Source organism: Diprion similis, chromosome 4 (genome assembly GCF_021155765.1).
Source record: "Diprion similis isolate iyDipSimi1 chromosome 4, iyDipSimi1.1, whole genome shotgun sequence".
NCBI classification, from domain to species: domain Eukaryota; kingdom Metazoa; phylum Arthropoda; class Insecta; order Hymenoptera; family Diprionidae; genus Diprion; species Diprion similis.
Genome location: NC_060108.1, coordinates 15,168 through 33,364, shown reverse-complemented (window position 1 = coordinate 33,364; position 18,197 = coordinate 15,168). Strand labels below are relative to the sequence as shown.

At 48.3% G+C, this 18,197-nt stretch overlaps 1 protein-coding gene across 1 annotated transcript; it reads left to right on the top strand.

Annotated features, from left to right (window-relative positions):
* The first annotated feature begins 11,491 nt into the window (after positions 1-11,491).
* LOC124405569 lies at positions 11,492-17,364 on the top strand. The gene is made up of 6 exons (XM_046880592.1): positions 11,492-13,197; positions 13,281-16,484; positions 16,533-16,922; positions 17,060-17,093; positions 17,136-17,146; positions 17,250-17,364. The coding sequence occupies exons 1-6, from the start codon at positions 11,492-11,494 to the stop codon at positions 17,362-17,364; spliced, it is 5,460 nt and encodes a 1,819-aa protein (XP_046736548.1).
* The last annotated feature ends 833 nt before the right edge of the window (positions 17,365-18,197 follow it).

Sequence of the window (18,197 nt, the reverse complement as noted above, 5' to 3'; positions counted from 1 at the left end):
TGAATGCGATAAAACAAGTTTTAGGTCGCTAGCATGTATAGAAAAAAAGTTACCAACCGATATCCACGAAACAAACGAACGGAATTCGACTTCGTGTTTTAAGCAATATCAGAACAAAGACGACCGTTTCCGGCGTAATTTGACGCGCTGAATGCGATAAAACAAGTTTTAGGTCGCTAGCATGTATAAAAAAAAAGTTACTCACCGATATCCACGGAACAAACAAACGAAATTCGACTCCGTGTTTTGAGCAATATCAGAACAAAGACGACCGTTTCCGGCGTAATTTGACGCGCTGAATGCGATAAAACAAGTTTTAGGTCGCTAGCATGTATCGAAAAAAAGTTACCAACCGATATCTGGAAAACAAACAAACGGACTTCGACTTCGTGTTTCGAGCAATATCAAAACAAAGACGGCCGTTTCCGGCGTAATTTGACGGGCTGAATGCGATAAAACAAGTTTTAGGTCGCTAGCATGTATAGAAAAAAAGTTACCAACCGATTTTTGAAAAACAAACAAACGGACTTCGACTTCGTGTTTCGAGCAATATCAAAACAAAGACGGCCGTTTCCGGCGTAATTTGACGCGCTAAATGCGATAATCCAAGTTTTAGGTCGCTAGCATGTATAGAAAAAAAGTTACTCACCGATATCCACGAAACAAACAAACGGAATTCGACTCCGCGTTTTGAGCAATATCAGAACAAAGACGACCGTTTCCGGCGTAATTTGACGCGCTGAATGCGATAAAACAAGTTTTAGGTGGCTAGCATGTATAGAAAAAAAGTTACTAACCGATATCCAAGAAACAAACAAACGGACTTCGACTTCAAGTATTGAGCAATATAAAAACAATGACGGCCGTTTCCGGCGTGATTTGACGCGCTAAATGCGATAAAACAGGTTTTAGGTCACTAGCACGTATAGAAAAAAAGTTGCAAGATGATATCCGGAAAACAAACAAACGGACTTCAACTTCAAGTACCGAGCAATATCAAAATAAAGACTGCCGTTTCCGGCCTAATTTGACGCGCTGAATGCGATAAAACAAGTTTCAGGTCGCTAGCATGTATAGAAAAAAAGTTACCAACCGATATCCAAGAAACAAACAAACGGACTTCGACTTCAAGTATCGAGCAATATAAAAACAAAGACGGCCGTTTCCGGCGTAGTTTGACGCGCTGAATGCGATAAAACAAGTTTTAGGTCGCTAGCACGTATAGAAAAAAAGTTACCAACCGATATCCAAGAAACAAACAAACGGACTTCGACTTCAAGTATCGAGCAATATCAGAACAAAGACGACCGTTTCCGGCGTAATTTGACGCGCTGAATGCGATAAAACAAGTTTTAGGTCGCTAGCATGTATAGAAAAAAAGTTACCAACCGATATCCACGAAACAAACGAACGGAATTCGACTTCGTGTTTTAAGCAATATCGGAACAAAGACGACCGTTTCCGGCGTAATTTGACGCGCTGAATGCGATAAAACAAGTTTTAGGTCGCTAGCATGTATAGAAAAAAAGTTACCAACCGATATCTGAAAAACAAACAAACGGACTTCGACTTCGTGTTTCGAGCAATATCAAAACGAAGACGGCCGTTTCCGGCGTAATTTGACGCGCTGAATGCGATAATACAAGTTTTAGGTCGCTAGCATGTATAGAAAAAAAGTTACTCACCGATATCCACGAAACAAACAAACGGAATTCGACTCCGCGTTTTGAGCAATATCAGAACAAAGACGACCGTTTCCGGCGTAACTTGACGCGCTGAATGCGATAAAACAAGTTTTAGGTCGCTAGCATGTATAGAAAAAAAGTTACCAACCGATATCCACGAAACAAACGAACGGAATTCGACTTCGTGTTTTAAGCAATATCAGAACAAAGACGACCGTTTCCGGCGTAATTTGACGCGCTGAATGCGATAAAACAAGTTTTAGGTCGCTAGCATGTATAGAAAAAAAGTTACCAACCGATATCCACGAAACAAACGAACGGAATTCGACTTCGTGTTTTAAGCAATATCAGAACAAAGACGACCGTTTCCGGCGTAATTTGACGCGCTGAATGCGATAAAACAAGTTTTAGGTCGCTAGCATGTATAAAAAAAAAGTTACTCACCGATATCCACGGAACAAACAAACGAAATTCGACTCCGTGTTTTGAGCAATATCAGAACAAAGACGACCGTTTCCGGCGTAATTTGACGCGCTGAATGCGATAAAACAAGTTTTAGGTCGCTAGCATGTATCGAAAAAAAGTTACCAACCGATATCTGGAAAACAAACAAACGGACTTCGACTTCGTGTTTCGAGCAATATCAAAACAAAGACGGCCGTTTCCGGCGTAATTTGACGGGCTGAATGCGATAAAACAAGTTTTAGGTCGCTAGCATGTATAGAAAAAAAGTTACCAACCGATTTTTGAAAAACAAACAAACGGACTTCGACTTCGTGTTTCGAGCAATATCAAAACAAAGACGGCCGTTTCCGGCGTAATTTGACGCGCTAAATGCGATAATCCAAGTTTTAGGTCGCTAGCATGTATAGAAAAAAAGTTACTCACCGATATCCACGAAACAAACAAACGGAATTCGACTCCGCGTTTTGAGCAATATCAGAACAAAGACGACCGTTTCCGGCGTAATTTGACGCGCTGAATGCGATAAAACAAGTTTTAGGTGGCTAGCATGTATAGAAAAAAAGTTACTAACCGATATCCAAGAAACAAACAAACGGACTTCGACTTCAAGTATTGAGCAATATAAAAACAATGACGGCCGTTTCCGGCGTGATTTGACGCGCTAAATGCGATAAAACAGGTTTTAGGTCACTAGCACGTATAGAAAAAAAGTTGCAAGATGATATCCGGAAAACAAACAAACGGACTTCAACTTCAAGTACCGAGCAATATCAAAATAAAGACTGCCGTTTCCGGCCTAATTTGACGCGCTGAATGCGATAAAACAAGTTTCAGGTCGCTAGCATGTATAGAAAAAAAGTTACCAACCGATATCCAAGAAACAAACAAACGGACTTCGACTTCAAGTATCGAGCAATATAAAAACAAAGACGGCCGTTTCCGGCGTAGTTTGACGCGCTGAATGCGATAAAACAAGTTTTAGGTCGCTAGCACGTATAGAAAAAAAGTTACCAACCGATATCCAAGAAACAAACAAACGGACTTCGACTTCAAGTATCGAGCAATATAAAAACAAAGACGGCCGTTTCCGGCGTAGTTTGACGCGCTGAATGCGATAAAACAGGTTTTAGGTCGCTAGCACGTATAGAAAAAAAGTTACTAACCGATATCCAAGAAACAAACAAACGGACTTCGACTTCAAGTATCGAGCAATATAAAAACAAAGACGGCCGTTTCCGGCGTAGTTTGACGCGCTGAATGCGATAAAACAGGTTTTAGGTCGCTAGCATGTAAAGAAAAGAAGTTGCAAGCCGATATCCGAAATACAACCAAACGGACTTTGACTTCAAGTATCGAGCAATATCGAAACAAAGACTTCGGTTTCCTGCGTAATTTGACGCGCTCAATGCGATAAAACAAGTTTTGGGTCGCTATCATGTATAGAAAAAAAGTTACCAACCGATATCCAAGAAAAAAACAAACGGACTTTGACTTCAAGTATCGAGCAATATGAAAACAAAGACCGCCGTTTCCGGCGTAATTTGACGCGCTGGATGCGATAGAACAAGTTTTAGGTCGCTAGCATGTATAGAAAAAAAGTTACCAACCGATATCCAAGAAACAAACAAACGGACTTCGACTTCAAGTATCGTGCAATATAATAACAAAGACGGCCGTTTCAGGCGTAATTTGACGCGCTAAATGCGATAAAACAAGTTTTAGGTCGCTAGCATGTATAGAAAAAAAGTTACCAACCGATATCCAAGAAACAAACAAACGGACTTCGACTTCAAGTATCGAGCAATATCAAAACAAAGACTGCCGTTCTCCGGCGTAATTTGACGCGCTGAATGCGATATAACAAGTTTCAGGTCGCTAGCATGAATAGAAAAAAAGTTACTAACCGATATCCAAGAAACAAACAAACGGACTTTAACTTCAAGTATCGAGCAATATAAAAACTAAGACCGCCGTTTCCGGCGTAATTTGACGCGACAAATTCGATGAAACAAGTTTTAGGTCGCTAGCATGTACCGGGACTATCTCCAGAAACTAAACAGGAACTGCGCATGCGCCAAATGATTTAATTTCATTGGTCAGCGAAATTGCCCCGCGGAGTAATTTTCGTCAGCTAACCAAGGCGACCAACGTACACGAAATGTGACAAGGCTCTGAATATCTCGCGCGTAAAGTAGCGTATTGAGGTTATGTTGATATTTATTCCTACTTATCGTGAATTTTCTAAGAAAAGTGTCATTCAGCAATACCGCAGTTGATATTAGAAGATATTTAATCGACACAATAAAGGCGTCAATGGAGAAACAAATATCAAAAGCTACAGAAATTGGATCAGTTATTTATTGAAAGAAGAAATCTGAAATTAAATGTCGAACGTCATCAACGAGTGGGAGTCTAGACAAACTGAGGCAGGTAAGTAAAAATATTGTTTATTTTAAACAGATTTTTTATTTACATAAAATTAAAAATAAATGGATTGTCCAAACCCAGTAGAAGGTTGCTCCAGAGTAGATTTGTTACAGTGCAGTGCTCCGGAAGTCAGTAATCAGTGCCGATGAACATGAAATATTAAAATAAAATCAGTAACAAGGAATAAAAGAAATAGTGTATCTTGAAACACAAAGCTTAGGAGTACAAAAAGTAGCAATTCGTTTTTCTGTCGCAATTTATCGAAAATTAGTGTTATCCAAATCAATCAGAAGCTCTTGTCTGATGATAATATCTTTTAATATTTTCAGGTGGGAAACAACCATCATCGAAGCGAGACTAAAGTTGTCAGGCGTTAAAGCGTGTAAGTAAATTTCTGATGCTATGATATTTGCATACTACAATATTTTCACATGTATTTAATGATAAAATTCGTTTGTTCTGACAGACTTAAAGTTTCAAGTTTGGATAATAGGATGAAAATCATACCTTGCCTGATGGTCAAAACGTTTTGGTGGGTAGGACCCTAGTTTCTCGATTGGTGCCACCGTTCCAACCATCGAACCTGGTTGTTCCGTTGTTCCATTAGACAACAGGTATCCGAAGGAATTTCTTCTGGTCATCGCCACCTTCTGAACATCAGTCGTGGCAAATTCGAAGAGCACGACACGCTACAGATCTATCACGCTACGATAGTGTTTGAATATTCCATTATTTCAGATCTATCGAGCCAATAGTAATAAGTTTGTGATTCAACAATTGCTGCTAACTAATTTTACAGAGCAATCATTCCGTGCACCATTGTAATCCAAGCAGTATTATTAGCCCGCATTATTTTTCAAATTTTATTATCAGCAGTTTTGATATTTTATTTTTCACTCTCTTGGTATTCAATTCAGATGAATAGTGTTTCAAGTGTTAAATCAGATTCCAAGGATGAATTTTGATGTGTAAACTGAATCAATCTCAATCTAAAAATGTTGGATAACTTCAGTTGAAAATGTTTTTAAAGTCAATATTAATCGACAGTATCATCTGACTACCTAGTTGCAGCTATCATCCGTGCTTGAGCCTCGTTCAACCCCAGCAAGGTCTAAGGAATGCATCCACTTACTAGTACACGTTACAAATGATCACTTTGTTTACAATAGGACTTACTTGCTGGCTAACTTTTTGATGATGAATCTTTATCAGGGAGTTATCCGGTAACTTATTGAAAGCTTGAAACCAGATTCAATTTTATACTTTAACAATGGTCCTTCATTGAAACTGAGAGTTTGTGAATCTCCATTTATTACAATTAATTCTGCATCCCATGTTAACACTGTTCGAAACAAAAAATCTCATCCTAAGATTGGAAATGGAATCTGCAATGCAAAAGTTATCTAGTGGCACAAGTTAAAAACAAAGAACCTTATAACGGTTTCTGCGACAGAGGGATTACTTTCGGATATTCATGTTACTGGATGATGTTCGGAGCACTATGAACAAGATATTGTATTGGATTTAGGTTTAAGTAAATATTTTCATGAACTTCAGTGAAAATTAGATATTCATTTGTTTCAAAGGAACAAGGGGTACAATGTTGAACCCGATAAGTCAATATTTTCATATGAATGTTCTGAACATTACTCTAAAACATGATTATCCATAAAGTTAATTGTGACACTGAGGCACATTTTGAAAATGTTGATTTTTAACTTGTGTCACAGAATGTTCCTAAGTTTTACTCTTCGGATTAGATTTTTTTAGATTAGATTTGAAATTGAAAGAAACCGTAAGATCTACAACTTCCTTTTCCAACCAACAAAAGTGGCCGATGATCTCTGCATGTGTCATGAATTGAATGGGAAGAGAAGACATCAGCGAACAGCAGAGATGCTATTATTTTGGCTGTATTTTCTGTTAAAAGAAAAAAATTTCATTGTTATTCTTGATGTATAAAGTAATGAAAATGATTGAATAAATTGTCCCCACCTACCTGCTTCGGTTCTTCCAAGCACCCAACATTTGAACAGAGAGCATCAGCATTAAATTCCGACAGTTCTTTGAACAATCAATTTTCAATAACAAATGCTTCCCAAGCCTTTCCGAGTGACTATCTGAATGACTTGAGATTCTAACCTCAAAAATGCATGTGAACTACATCGCCGACAGAAACAGAGTTTGACAGCAGGGTCTCGGGGTGGCCAGACTGCACGAACAGCGGATTTAAATTCGCGCATGCGCAGTTCCTGTTTAGTTTCTAGAGATGGTCCCGGTATAGAAAAAAAGTTACCAACCGATAGCCAAGAAACAAACAAACGGACTTTGACTTCGAGTATCGAGCAATATAAAAACTAAGACGGCCGTTTCCGGCGTAATTTGACGCGCTGAATGCGATAAAACAAGTTTTAGGTCGCTAGCATGTATAGAAAAAAAGTTACTCACCGACATCCGAAAAACAAACAAACGGACTTCGACTTCGTATATCGAGTAATATCGAAACAAAGACGGCCGTTTCTGGCGTAATTTGACGCGCTGAATGCGATAAAACAAGTTTCAGGTCGCTAGCATGTATAGAAAAAAAGTTACCAACCGATATCCGAAAAACAAACAAACGGACTTCGACTTCGTATGTCGAGTAATATCGAAACAAAGACGGCCGTTTTTGGCGCAATTTGACGCGCTGAATGCAATAAAACAAGTTTTAAGTCGCTAGCACGTATAGAAAAAAAGTTACCAACCGATATCCAAGAAACGGTCAAACGGACTTCGACTTTAAGTACCGAGCAATATAGAAACAAAGACTGCCGTTTCCGGCGTAATTTGACGCGCTGAATGCGATGAAACAAGTTTGAGGTCGCTAGCATGTATAGAAAAAAAGTTACCAACCGATATCCAAGAAACAAACAAACGGACTTCGACTTCGTATATCGAGTAATATCGGAACAAAGACGGCCGTCTCTGGCGTAATTTGACGCGCTGAATGCGATAAAACAAGTTTTAGGTCGCTAGCACGTATAAAAAAAAAGTTACCAACTGATATCCAAGAAACGGTCAAACGGACTTTGACTTCAAGTATCGAGCAATATAGAAACAAAGACTGCCGTTTCCGGCGTAATTTGACGCGCTGAATGCGATGAAACAAGTTTTAGGTCGCTAGCATGTATAGAAAAAAAGTTACTCACCGACATCCGAAAAACAAACAAACGGACTTCGACTTCGTATATCGAGTAATATCGAAACAAAGACGGCCGTTTCTGGCGTAATTTGACGCGCTGAATGCGATAAAACAAGTTTCAGGTCGCTAGCATGTATAGAAAAAAAGTTACCAACCGATATCCGAAAAACAAACAAACGGACTTCGACTTCGTATGTCGAGTAATATCGAAACAAAGACGGCCGTTTTTGGCGCAATTTGACGCGCTGAATGCAATAAAACAAGTTTTAAGTCGCTAGCACGTATAGAAAAAAAGTTACCAACCGATATCCAAGAAACGGTCAAACGGACTTCGACTTTAAGTACCGAGCAATATAGAAACAAAGACTGCCGTTTCCGGCGTAATTTGACGCGCTGAATGCGATGAAACAAGTTTGAGGTCGCTAGCATGTATAGAAAAAAAGTTACCAACCGATATCCAAGAAACAAACAAACGGACTTCGACTTCGTATATCGAGTAATATCGGAACAAAGACGGCCGTCTCTGGCGTAATTTGACGCGCTGAATGCGATAAAACAAGTTTTAGGTCGCTAGCACGTATAAAAAAAAAGTTACCAACTGATATCCAAGAAACGGTCAAACGGACTTTGACTTCAAGTATCGAGCAATATAGAAACAAAGACTGCCGTTTCCGGCGTAATTTGACGCGCTGAATGCGATGAAACAAGTTTTAGGTCAAAGGCATGTATAGAAAAAAAGTTGCTAACCGACATTCGAAAAACAAACAAACGGACTTCGACTTCGTATATCGAGTAATATCGAAACAAAGACGGCCGTTTCTGGCGTAATTTGACGCGCTGAATGCGACAAAACAAGTTTAAGGTCGCTAGCACGTATAGAAAAAGAGTTACAAACCGATATCCAAGAAACAAACAAACGAACTTCGACTTCAAGTATCGAGCAATATGAAAACTAAGACGGCCGTTTCCGGCGTCATTTGACGCGCTGAGTGCGATGAAACAAGTTTTAGGTCGCTAGCATGTATAGAAAAAAAGTTACCAACCGATATCCAAGAAACGAACAAACGGACCTCGACCCCAAGTATCGAGCAATATAAAAACTCAGACGGCCGTTTCCGGCGTAATTTGACGCGCTGAATGCGATAAAACAAGTTTCAGGTCGCTAGCATGTATAGAAAAAGAGTTATAGCCATGACTACCGGTCGACTTTCGGTTTTTGAGTGAACTTTTTCGGATTTTTTCCGCTCTTTCCGATGCCGCTATTTATTCCAAAATCTATCGGGCCGTTTTTGAGATTTTGAGAGGGGGGGGCAAAAATGGGGGGGGCGAGGGGGGGTGGGTGGGTCAGGTGCAGGATCCCCCCGCCCGTTATGTCCCCCACGGCCCCCTCCCCCCTCCCCCATTTGACCCCCCCCCGAAGGGGGGGGGTAAGGGGGGGGGGGGGAACGGTTGCTGGACCTATTTGGTCCTGGCATGAAATTTTCAGCCCTTGATTTATCGAAAAAAATGAGCCCCTAACCAACCCTCTCCGTAGATTGGTTCAAAAGATAGGCGTTTTTCGAAAAATATCACCCACCTAACCTGACCCGACCCAACCCAAAAAGTGATGGTCGGACGCATAAAAATTCCGCGCACCCGTTTCCGATGTCAGACTGACACCCCCCCTTACAACCCCCCCCGCGGGGGGCGTGGGGTTGGAACCGTCGCTGGACCTAATTGGTCCAGACATGAACTTGGTAGAGCTTGATTTATCGAACAAAACGAGCCCTCAACGAACCCTCTCCGTAGAACGGTTGAGGAGATATGAATTTTTGAAAATTATTTTGCACCTAACCTAACCTATGTCGGAAACAACGGAAATTTTCTAAGTTTTTTTCCGAAATTTTCGTCACACAGAAACTTGTTTTTTAGGCGTTTCAAACGATTCTGAGCCGATCTGTACCTATTTCGCGGGAACTTTTTTTTTTTTTTTTGAACGCACAACCCCAAAAACTTTGAAATTTTTCGAATTTTGAAAAAAAAAATGTCATCCAGAGACTTGTTTTCTGGGCGTTTCAAACGATTCTGAGCCGATCGGTACCTATTTCGCGGGTACTTTTTGTTTTTTTTTTTGAACGCACGACCCAAAAAACTTTGAAATTTATCGAATTTCGAAAAAAAAATTAGTCACCCAGAGACTTGTTTTCTGGGCGTTTTGGACGATTCTGAGCCGATCGGTACCTATTTGTCGGGAACTTTTTTTTTTTTTTTCCTAATTCCACCGCCCAACTCAAAAACTTCAAAATCGCCCCGGAAAATTCCGAAAAAATTCCAGTGAACCAGTGCGGTCATCGCGGTGAAAAAACCTCTTCAGAAGCATGTCACTAAATCTCACGGTTCGGATTTTACAGCCGGCGTTTCCGCTTTCCCGGCGACCAACTTCCGATTCGACACCACCATCGCGTTTAGATGGCCATAATCAAGCGGGGACCCGCGGTAATTCAAATTTCAGGTCGATCGGATCGATTCTAGAAAAGTTAGGACAAGTTCGGCCCTCCGAGACATTGGATTCCGGACGGTTGGAATATGTTCGGCTTCCGGATTCTGCGGCGGCCGAAAGGTTGGGAAGGGTTCGGCTCCCCGAAACCACAACACACACAAGGGTACGAACAACGCAAAAGGTGGTCGCGGCACCCGGAAGGTTGGAATGAGTTCGGCTTCCGGATTCTACGGCGGCCGAGAGGGTAGGAAGGGTTCGGCTCCCCGAAACCACAATGCACATCTATAGTTCCAAAACCGTACACTTTTCAGGGATACTTGATATCAAGTTTTTTGACCGCGACAGCATGCCCAATTTTTCAGAATTTTCTCAGATTTTTTCACTGATATTTTAAAATTTTTGGAACAGGTACAAAATAAAAAAAAACGTCTTCGAAAGTTACCCTGGGTCGTCTCAGAATCGCCCGAAACGCCTAGAAAACACTTCTCCCCGTGACGAAAATTTCGAAAAAAACTTTGAAAATTTCCGACGCTCCAGAGTAGGTTAGGTTAGGTTAGGTTAGGTTAGGTTAGGTTAGGTTAGGTTAGGTTCCCCACGAGGCTGTTTCCTTGTCGTGGTGTGGGGCTTAAGCCTTTCCGTGCCGATCCTGTGAAGCAATGCTGGCAAGGTTCAACCAAGCTAGTCTGGTCCACGGGGGAGCGGGGGGTGACTGAACGACAGCCAAAAGTGTGAATGAGTGCGTGTATGGCGAGGAGCGAATGAGACGCGGTCGTGCCTTCGGCGGATATTCCTCGGAGACTAACCAAGGAAGGAGTAGTAGCCGACTGACCGGGGCCGAAAGTGAAGTTTGTACCTTTACCGGGCTGCGGTGGCGCACTGCCACGGGCCCAAAGTGGGAAAACCGCTCCTTGAAGCTGCTGGAGCCTAGCCGGGGGTTGAACCTGGGGGCGCGGGCGTGTGTGTGGAGGATTACTTGGTCCGTATTTCCTCATACCCGAAGTCCGGTAGGGTAAATCCGGCAAAGTCTGAACCGGCCGGTGGCCTAACCTGTTTCGGATTAGCAGGGGAATCCCCGGTCGGAGGACCGAATGTGTCAGGGACAGGGGGGATCGCATGGATAGGACCGACCATCCGACAAGCCGACAGCGGCTTCTATGCGAAGGGGGCTAGGGCAACTTCAGGCGGGGATAGACGCTGCACCGAGGTGTAGCTGCCATGATGGCCGAACCGTCTTAAGCTTTAAAATCGAACAATATGGATAATAACAAAACAAAAACAAACGTAGGAGATAGGCAGTTAGAGGAGTTTGCCGGAGATCCCTTCGCAAGAAGGGATAGCATCGGGAGGTCACCGCCGTCAACACCTACGGCGGATCTGGTTTCCTTCGCTGAAGCGGTAGTCCCGAGGGCCATGCCGAACAAGGGAGCAATCCCAAAAGCAAGGTCGGAGGGAAAGATTAACTGGGGTGGGCCGTTCGCAGGAATGGCGATGACCCTCAGCCTAGGGAGGGCGTCCGAGAAGTCCCCGGCCTCTGCGGGAGGCGATGAAGCAAAGAAGGCAAGGGATGCAGTGACTGCCCTTGCTAAAGCGATTGAGGAGATGAACCGCTTCACCAGGGAGCACAAAAACGCTCATGCCTCCCTGAAAGAAGGTCTCAGCAAGGCTGCCCTGCTGATGAGGCAGGTGGAACGAGGGTGGTGCTGGGCGGAGAAGGAGCTCGGCAGATCTGGGGGCACCGCCGAACGCGCTACGACATCGAAGTCAACCCAGACGGAGGCGCAACCACGCACGGCTGAGCGGGAAGATGCCCTCCCGCGATCGGACCAAGAAATGGACGGCCTCATTGGCGGGGCCAAGAGGAAGCAGACCTCCCCGTGCGCTAGCGCAACCGAAAAGCGCCCATGCCCAGAGGCAGGTTCGATGGAGGCAGGGGCTGCGAGGGCGGTCAACCTTACCCAAGCGGAGGAAGGCTGGACGCTAGCGGCCAAGAGGGTCCGGCCCAAGAGAAGGAAGCGCGGGGCCGCTGGACCCCCGACGCAGCTGAAAACGCCGCAACAGCAGCAGCAACAGCAGCATGCACAGCAGAGGAAGAGCCAGCAGGGTGCCCTGAAGATTGGCGGCCGGCGACAGGTGAGGCCGGACGCGGTCCTCATTAAGACGACGGGTGGGGCGGCTAACTACGCCGAGGTCCTCAAGAAGATCAAGCGGCAGGTGGACCCAGAAAAAACCGGGGCCCAGATTGCCGCGGTAAAAAAGACCAGGGGGGGAGACGTCCTGGTCGAGCTGAAGCGGGGCAGCAGTGGAGTCCAGGCCCTGAGGGACGCAGTGGCGGGGGCACTAGGGCAAGGCAGCAAGGTGGCAGCCCTTGAGCCTATGCTCACAGTTGAGGTCAGAGATCTCGACGATGTCACCGAGGCGGGTGAAGTGAAGGAGGCGCTGACCAGCACCCTACAAGTCGAATGTGCTGAAGAAGTGAGAATGAGGAGAGGGTATAATGGGACCCAGGTCGCGTTAATACGGCTTCCGGAGCGAACGGCCAGAAGGATCCTGGCCGTTGGTAAGATCAAGGTAGGCTGGTGTATTTGTAGGATACGCGAACGAGTCACCGTGGTCAAGTGCTTTCGGTGCCAAGGATACGGCCACCGGAGCGGGGAGTGCGTGGGAGCGGACTGCTCCAACGCGTGCAGGAGATGCGGTAAGGCGGGTCATAAGGAGAAGGACTGCCAGGACAGCCCGAGCTGCGTACTGTGCGGCAGGAATAACTGGAGGGCCGACCACTTTACAGGGAGTGGAAGATGCAGGGCCTTCAGAGAAGAGCTGACGAAGGCGAAGGTGAGGCACAACAGGGACTCGGCCCTGGAGACCCGGAGGACTGGTGTCAGGGAAAAAGCTAGCCAGGAAGCAGCGCTTCTTTCTCCCAGCAACCGCGAGGTGGAGTTCCGAAGGAGGGTCGGATCCGTGTGGGCACAATGCCTCGCGTGATAGACAGCTCCGCACGTAGCAGGACGCCTGGTGCACGCATACTCCAGGTCAATCTGAACAGGAGTCGAGCCGCCCAGGACCTACTCGCGCAGACCGCGGCGGCTTTGGGGGTTAGCATCCTGCTGGTATCCGAGCCTAGCAACACGGGCAAGGCAGGACTGTGGATGCCCGACCGTAAGGGGGATGCGGCGATCGCAGCAACGCGGAACTTCACTGGCAACATAACACCGGGTGGAAAAGGTGAGGGCTTCGTATGGGCTGAAATTAACCAGACCTATGTTTTCAGCTGCTACTTTTCGCCCAACGCGAGGATCGAGGACTTTGAGAGGCAACTTGACGAGCTGGAGGCGCAGGCCAGAGCACTGGGTAACAGAATCCTCATAGCGGGCGACTTCAACGCGAAGTCACCTTTGTGGGGGTCTGAGAGATGGGACGACAGGGGCCGAATCGTGGCGGACTTTCTAGCCAGGCTTGACCTCATCCCAATAAACACGGGGGAAGCTCCGACCTGGAAGAGAGCGGCTACTGGCTCGAAGTCGGTCATCGACATCACGGTTGGCAGCCCTTGCGTGGCAGCCGAGATGCGCGAATGGAGGGTCCTGGAGGAAGAGAGCTTGAGCGACCACAGCTACATCTACATGGAGTGGGCGCACATCAGCTCGGGCAACCGGACGCAGCGAGGAAGCGGAGGCTATCTAGGGACAACAGGCTGGGTCTCCAGGAAGCTAGACAAGGCGGCCATGGTGAACTCCCTCGCCGAGGAGAAGCGGAAACGCGGGAGCCGACCAACAGATACCGGCGACTCGGAGGTCGACGCGCTGATGAATACCATCATTAGGGCATGCGACGCAGGCATGCCAAGAAGGAAGCCCCCTCGAGGCAAGCCCGCAGCGCACTGGTGGACCGATCGGATCGCCCAGCTCCGACGGGAATGCGTAAGCGCCAGGAGACGGGCTCAGCGCGCACGAGCTAAAAGCAGGGAGGCGGACGCCAGCATGGCAGCCTACCGGACGGCGAAGCGGGACCTCAGAAACGAGATCAAAGCCAGCAAGGCCAGGTGCTGGGAGGAGCTCTTGCAGGCGGTGGATGAGGACCCGTGGGGGCTGCCGTATAAACTAGTCACCAAGAAGCTGGGAGTGCTACGGCAGCCGGACGACCCGGTGACCGTGGAAAACATATTAACCGAGTTGTTTCCGGTCCACAGGCAGTCGGAGAGGAGCATCCTCGGGGCAGCCGCAACTGGCCCCCACCCCGAGCCCTTCACCTTGACGGAGCTGTACCACGCAGCTAGGAGGATCAGCGGAGGCAAGGCACCTGGCCCCGACGGCGTGCCTGGGGAAGCCCTGGCAGTGGTCGCGGAGAACTACCCGGAGGCACTGCTCAGGGCGTTCAACGAGTGCCTACAACAGGGGAGTTTTCACCCGAGGTGGAAGCGGCAGAGGCTGGTCCTGCTACCGAAGGGACAGGCCAAAGAGGGAAGCGGGCAAAAATACCGGCCCATCAGCCTGATCGATGTGACGGGGAAGCTGCTTGAGAGGCTCCTGCATGCCAGGTTGGAGGCCGCCCTCGACGCGTCTGGGGGCTTAGCTGACAACCAGTACGGCTTCCGAAGGGGCAGGTCCACGATCCACGCCATCGACGAGGTCGTTGACATCGCGAGGAAAGCTAACGAGCGGAAAGGTCGCTTCGCTACCCCCTGCTTGATGGTGCTTTTGGACGTCAAAAACGCCTTCAATGCAGTTGGGCACCAAGTCATACTGGACGCGCTGGAAAGGAGAAACGGCATGCCGGCGTACCTCGTCGGGATGGTCGGGAGCTACCTGGAAGACAGGCTGCTTCTGTACCGTACCAGCGAGGGAGAAAAAACCCGTCGGCTTTCAGCGGGTGTGCCGCAGGGGTCGGTCCTCGGGCCGCTGCTGTGGAACGTGGCGTACGACGACCTCCTCCGCATGAAAATGCCGGATGGAGTAACCACCGTGGGCTTTGCAGACGACGTGGCGCTGGTGGTGACGGCGAGGACGACTGACCTTCTTGAGGCCAAAACCACCGAGGCAGTGAGTAGCGCCTGGGCATGGCTGACGCAAAGAGGACTGGACCTGGCGGAGAAGAAGACGGAAGTGGTGGTGCTCACGCGGCGCTACACGCTGAATGTCAACCCGATCCAGGTCAAGGGGCACGAGGTCACTCCCACGGGAAGCGCGAAGTATCTCGGCGTGACCATCGACGCCAAGCTAAACTTTGCTGAGCATGTCCAGCAGGCAGCCAGCAAGGCAATGGTTGTGGCGGCGTCCATTGGGAGGCTAATGCCCAATATTGGGGGTCCGGTCAGCGGCAGGAGAAGACTCCTGGCCAGCGTCACCTACTCCGTGGCGTTGTACGGGGCTCCGGTGTGGGCCGACGCCCTAAGCACGCAGAGAAATAGGAGCAGACTTGAGGCGGCGGGAAGGGCCTGCGCCCTCCGAGTGGTGTCAGCATACCGCACGGTCTCGACGCCGGCCGCCATGGTGCTAGCGGGACTAATCCCCCTTCACCTCCTGGCTGCTGAGCGCAAAAGAATATCAGACGCGGAGACGCGAGGCGGGAGGCTGAGTAAGCTGGCTAGAGGCAGGCTCAGACGCGACGAACGGGAGCAGACGGTCAAGAAATGGGACGAGGAATGGAGGGCGGAGAACAAGGGGGCATGGACGAGGGTCGCAATACCCTCTGTCATGCCCTGGTTTGACAGGGGACACGGCCGGATGAATTTCCACCTCACACAGGGGCTAACTGGCCATGGATGCTTCGGTGCGTACCTACATCGCATTGGAAGGGAAGAGACAGCAAAGTGCCACCACTGCGGCGAGGCCTTGGACGACGCAAACCATACCTGGTTTGTATGTAAAGCCTGGAACATGCAGAGGGAAGATATGTGGAGGGCCACGGGACGCGTCCAGGGTATCCAGGACCTAGTGAAGGCGATGCTCGAAGGCCCAGAGAAGTGGAAAGCCGCGGCTGATTTTACCGACGCAGTGCTGCGCGCGAAGGAAGAGGCTGAGCGAAGGAGAAGAAGGGAAGGCCGGACAGTGGGTCAGCAGGCTAACGGCGCGGCCTTGCCTCAATCGCAAAGAATGTGCAGCACGAGCACCTGGGGAGCAAGCCCGGGTGACCCAGAACATCCGGAGACATCGCCGGCGCTGGCCACCGGCCGACGGACTCGACCTGGAATGCGCCGAGCCAGCAATTGCGACAGCATAGCTGACAGCGAGGGCACAGAAGTGCAATGCAGGCGAGTAAATTAACAAAGCGAGTGAATAACCTTTGTTTCTGTATTTAGGACGATGGAGCGCATAGCTGACGATAATGCAACTCCAAGAAGAAGGTGTCAGCACCGCCAAGGCGAGCAGCGCAGCACAGCGCAAAAATGGCCGACAGCGCACGACAGTGATGGCCGACAGCGTACGGCAGCGATGGCCGAAGAAGCGAGGCAACGCCCCAACGTCGGGCGGAGCGGCCAGCCGCTGACCGGCTACCGAGCGCCGACCAAGGCGGCACGGGGGCAGCACCTCACGGGTGACCGAGGCAGCGCTAGGCGACTGACGTCACGCGCAAGCGGGGCCCGGGCTGCCGAGGCGACGCCGCCGCTGGAATGCGCCGAGTCAGCGGAAACCGCGTGGGCAGCGCAGTGCAACACGCGGCGCGACCAAGATATAACGCAAGGGGACAGGTGTAATTAAATGCAATTAAAAGCAATTTAATTAACTAACTCACGGAGTAACAATCTGCGAGGTGTTTGGAGGGTTAGATTTAACATAACGGGACAGGTGTAATTAAACATTAACTAATTAGTACGTGACAAAGCAGCAATCTGCGAGGCGAAGTGAGCATTAGCTATATCGTGAAGGGACAGGTGTAATTAAACACTAATTATAATTCACAGAGCAGCGATCTGTGAGGTGTAGTAAGTGACAGTTATTAGTGAGCGCCAGTATAACGCGCATGGACAGGTGTAATTAAACTGTAATCAAACAGTAATTGAGTAATTAATTCACAGAGCGGCAATCTGTGAGCTGTATCGTGGGTTAGATTTACTGAGTGACAGTATAGTGAGCACGCCAAATAAGCATGGCTTAACGATTGGTGAAATTAGTAGAAGAGACAAGTGGTGAAAATACGTGCACAACGTATTAAGCCGCGGATTGACGAGCGGCTCAACTGCCGGCGAACCGACGACGCGCGCGAAGGAATGTGCGGAGTCAGCGGTCAGTGACCGGAGTCCGGCCGACTAACTGATCGCCTGACCCACATCCGGCGTAAACAATGACAACAAGGTTGCGTAAGCACGTGGGCACGGAGGAAGCATGGGCACGCGAGTAGCGGCATAACAAGGCGAAGGTGAAGAGGCTGGATGAGGACCAGGGGGAGGAACCAGAGCATACTACGGGCCACGTGTAAGTGTAGCATAGTATATAAGCATGACATCTGCTTTGTAAGGGCGGGCTACCTCCGCGACGTCGGAACTGGCGAGCCGGTGAGGGGGGACATTTCCCGGGAGTTTGAAAAAATACTGCGGCTGTCCCAGAAACATGCCGAAGCTCTCCGGGCGATGCCACCCCCCACGGGTGTCGCGGCAGCTCGACCTGCCACGAAGGGCGTGACAGTTCGCATGACGTACGGCGACGTCAACTACCTGGGTAACAACAAAGCCGTACTGTACCTGAGGCGGCGGCGTGGAAGGCAGCAACGTCTTGTAAACTCCACCAGTCCGCTAAAAATGCACCCCCCGGGCAACGACCTCGTTGTGCTTGACGGAGTAGTGTTTACCGCACCGTGCGAGTGCGACAGCCCGGACGAGCACGCGAGGGTGTTCCCACAGCACAGAACCACGGTCGCCGAAGGGGTGACTTGTGCAAACGGTAAACTGGCGCGTCTGCGTGGCGAGGGTGCAGGCTGCTGGGAGGGCATGTGTGTTCTGCATGGCAACAGCGAGGTGACGAAGCCG

Coding starts and splice junctions, on each gene's coding strand:
- LOC124405569 (XM_046880592.1), top strand. CDS start 11,492: ATGGATAATAACAAAACAAAAACAAACGTAGGAGATAGGCAGTTAGAG. Junction 16,485..16,532: donor GGCACAGAAGTGCAATGCAG/GCGAGTAAATTA, acceptor TTCTGTATTTAG/GACGATGGAGCGCATAGCTG. Junction 16,923..17,059: donor GATATAACGCAAGGGGACAG/GTGTAATTAAAT, acceptor GTGACAAAGCAG/CAATCTGCGAGGCGAAGTGA.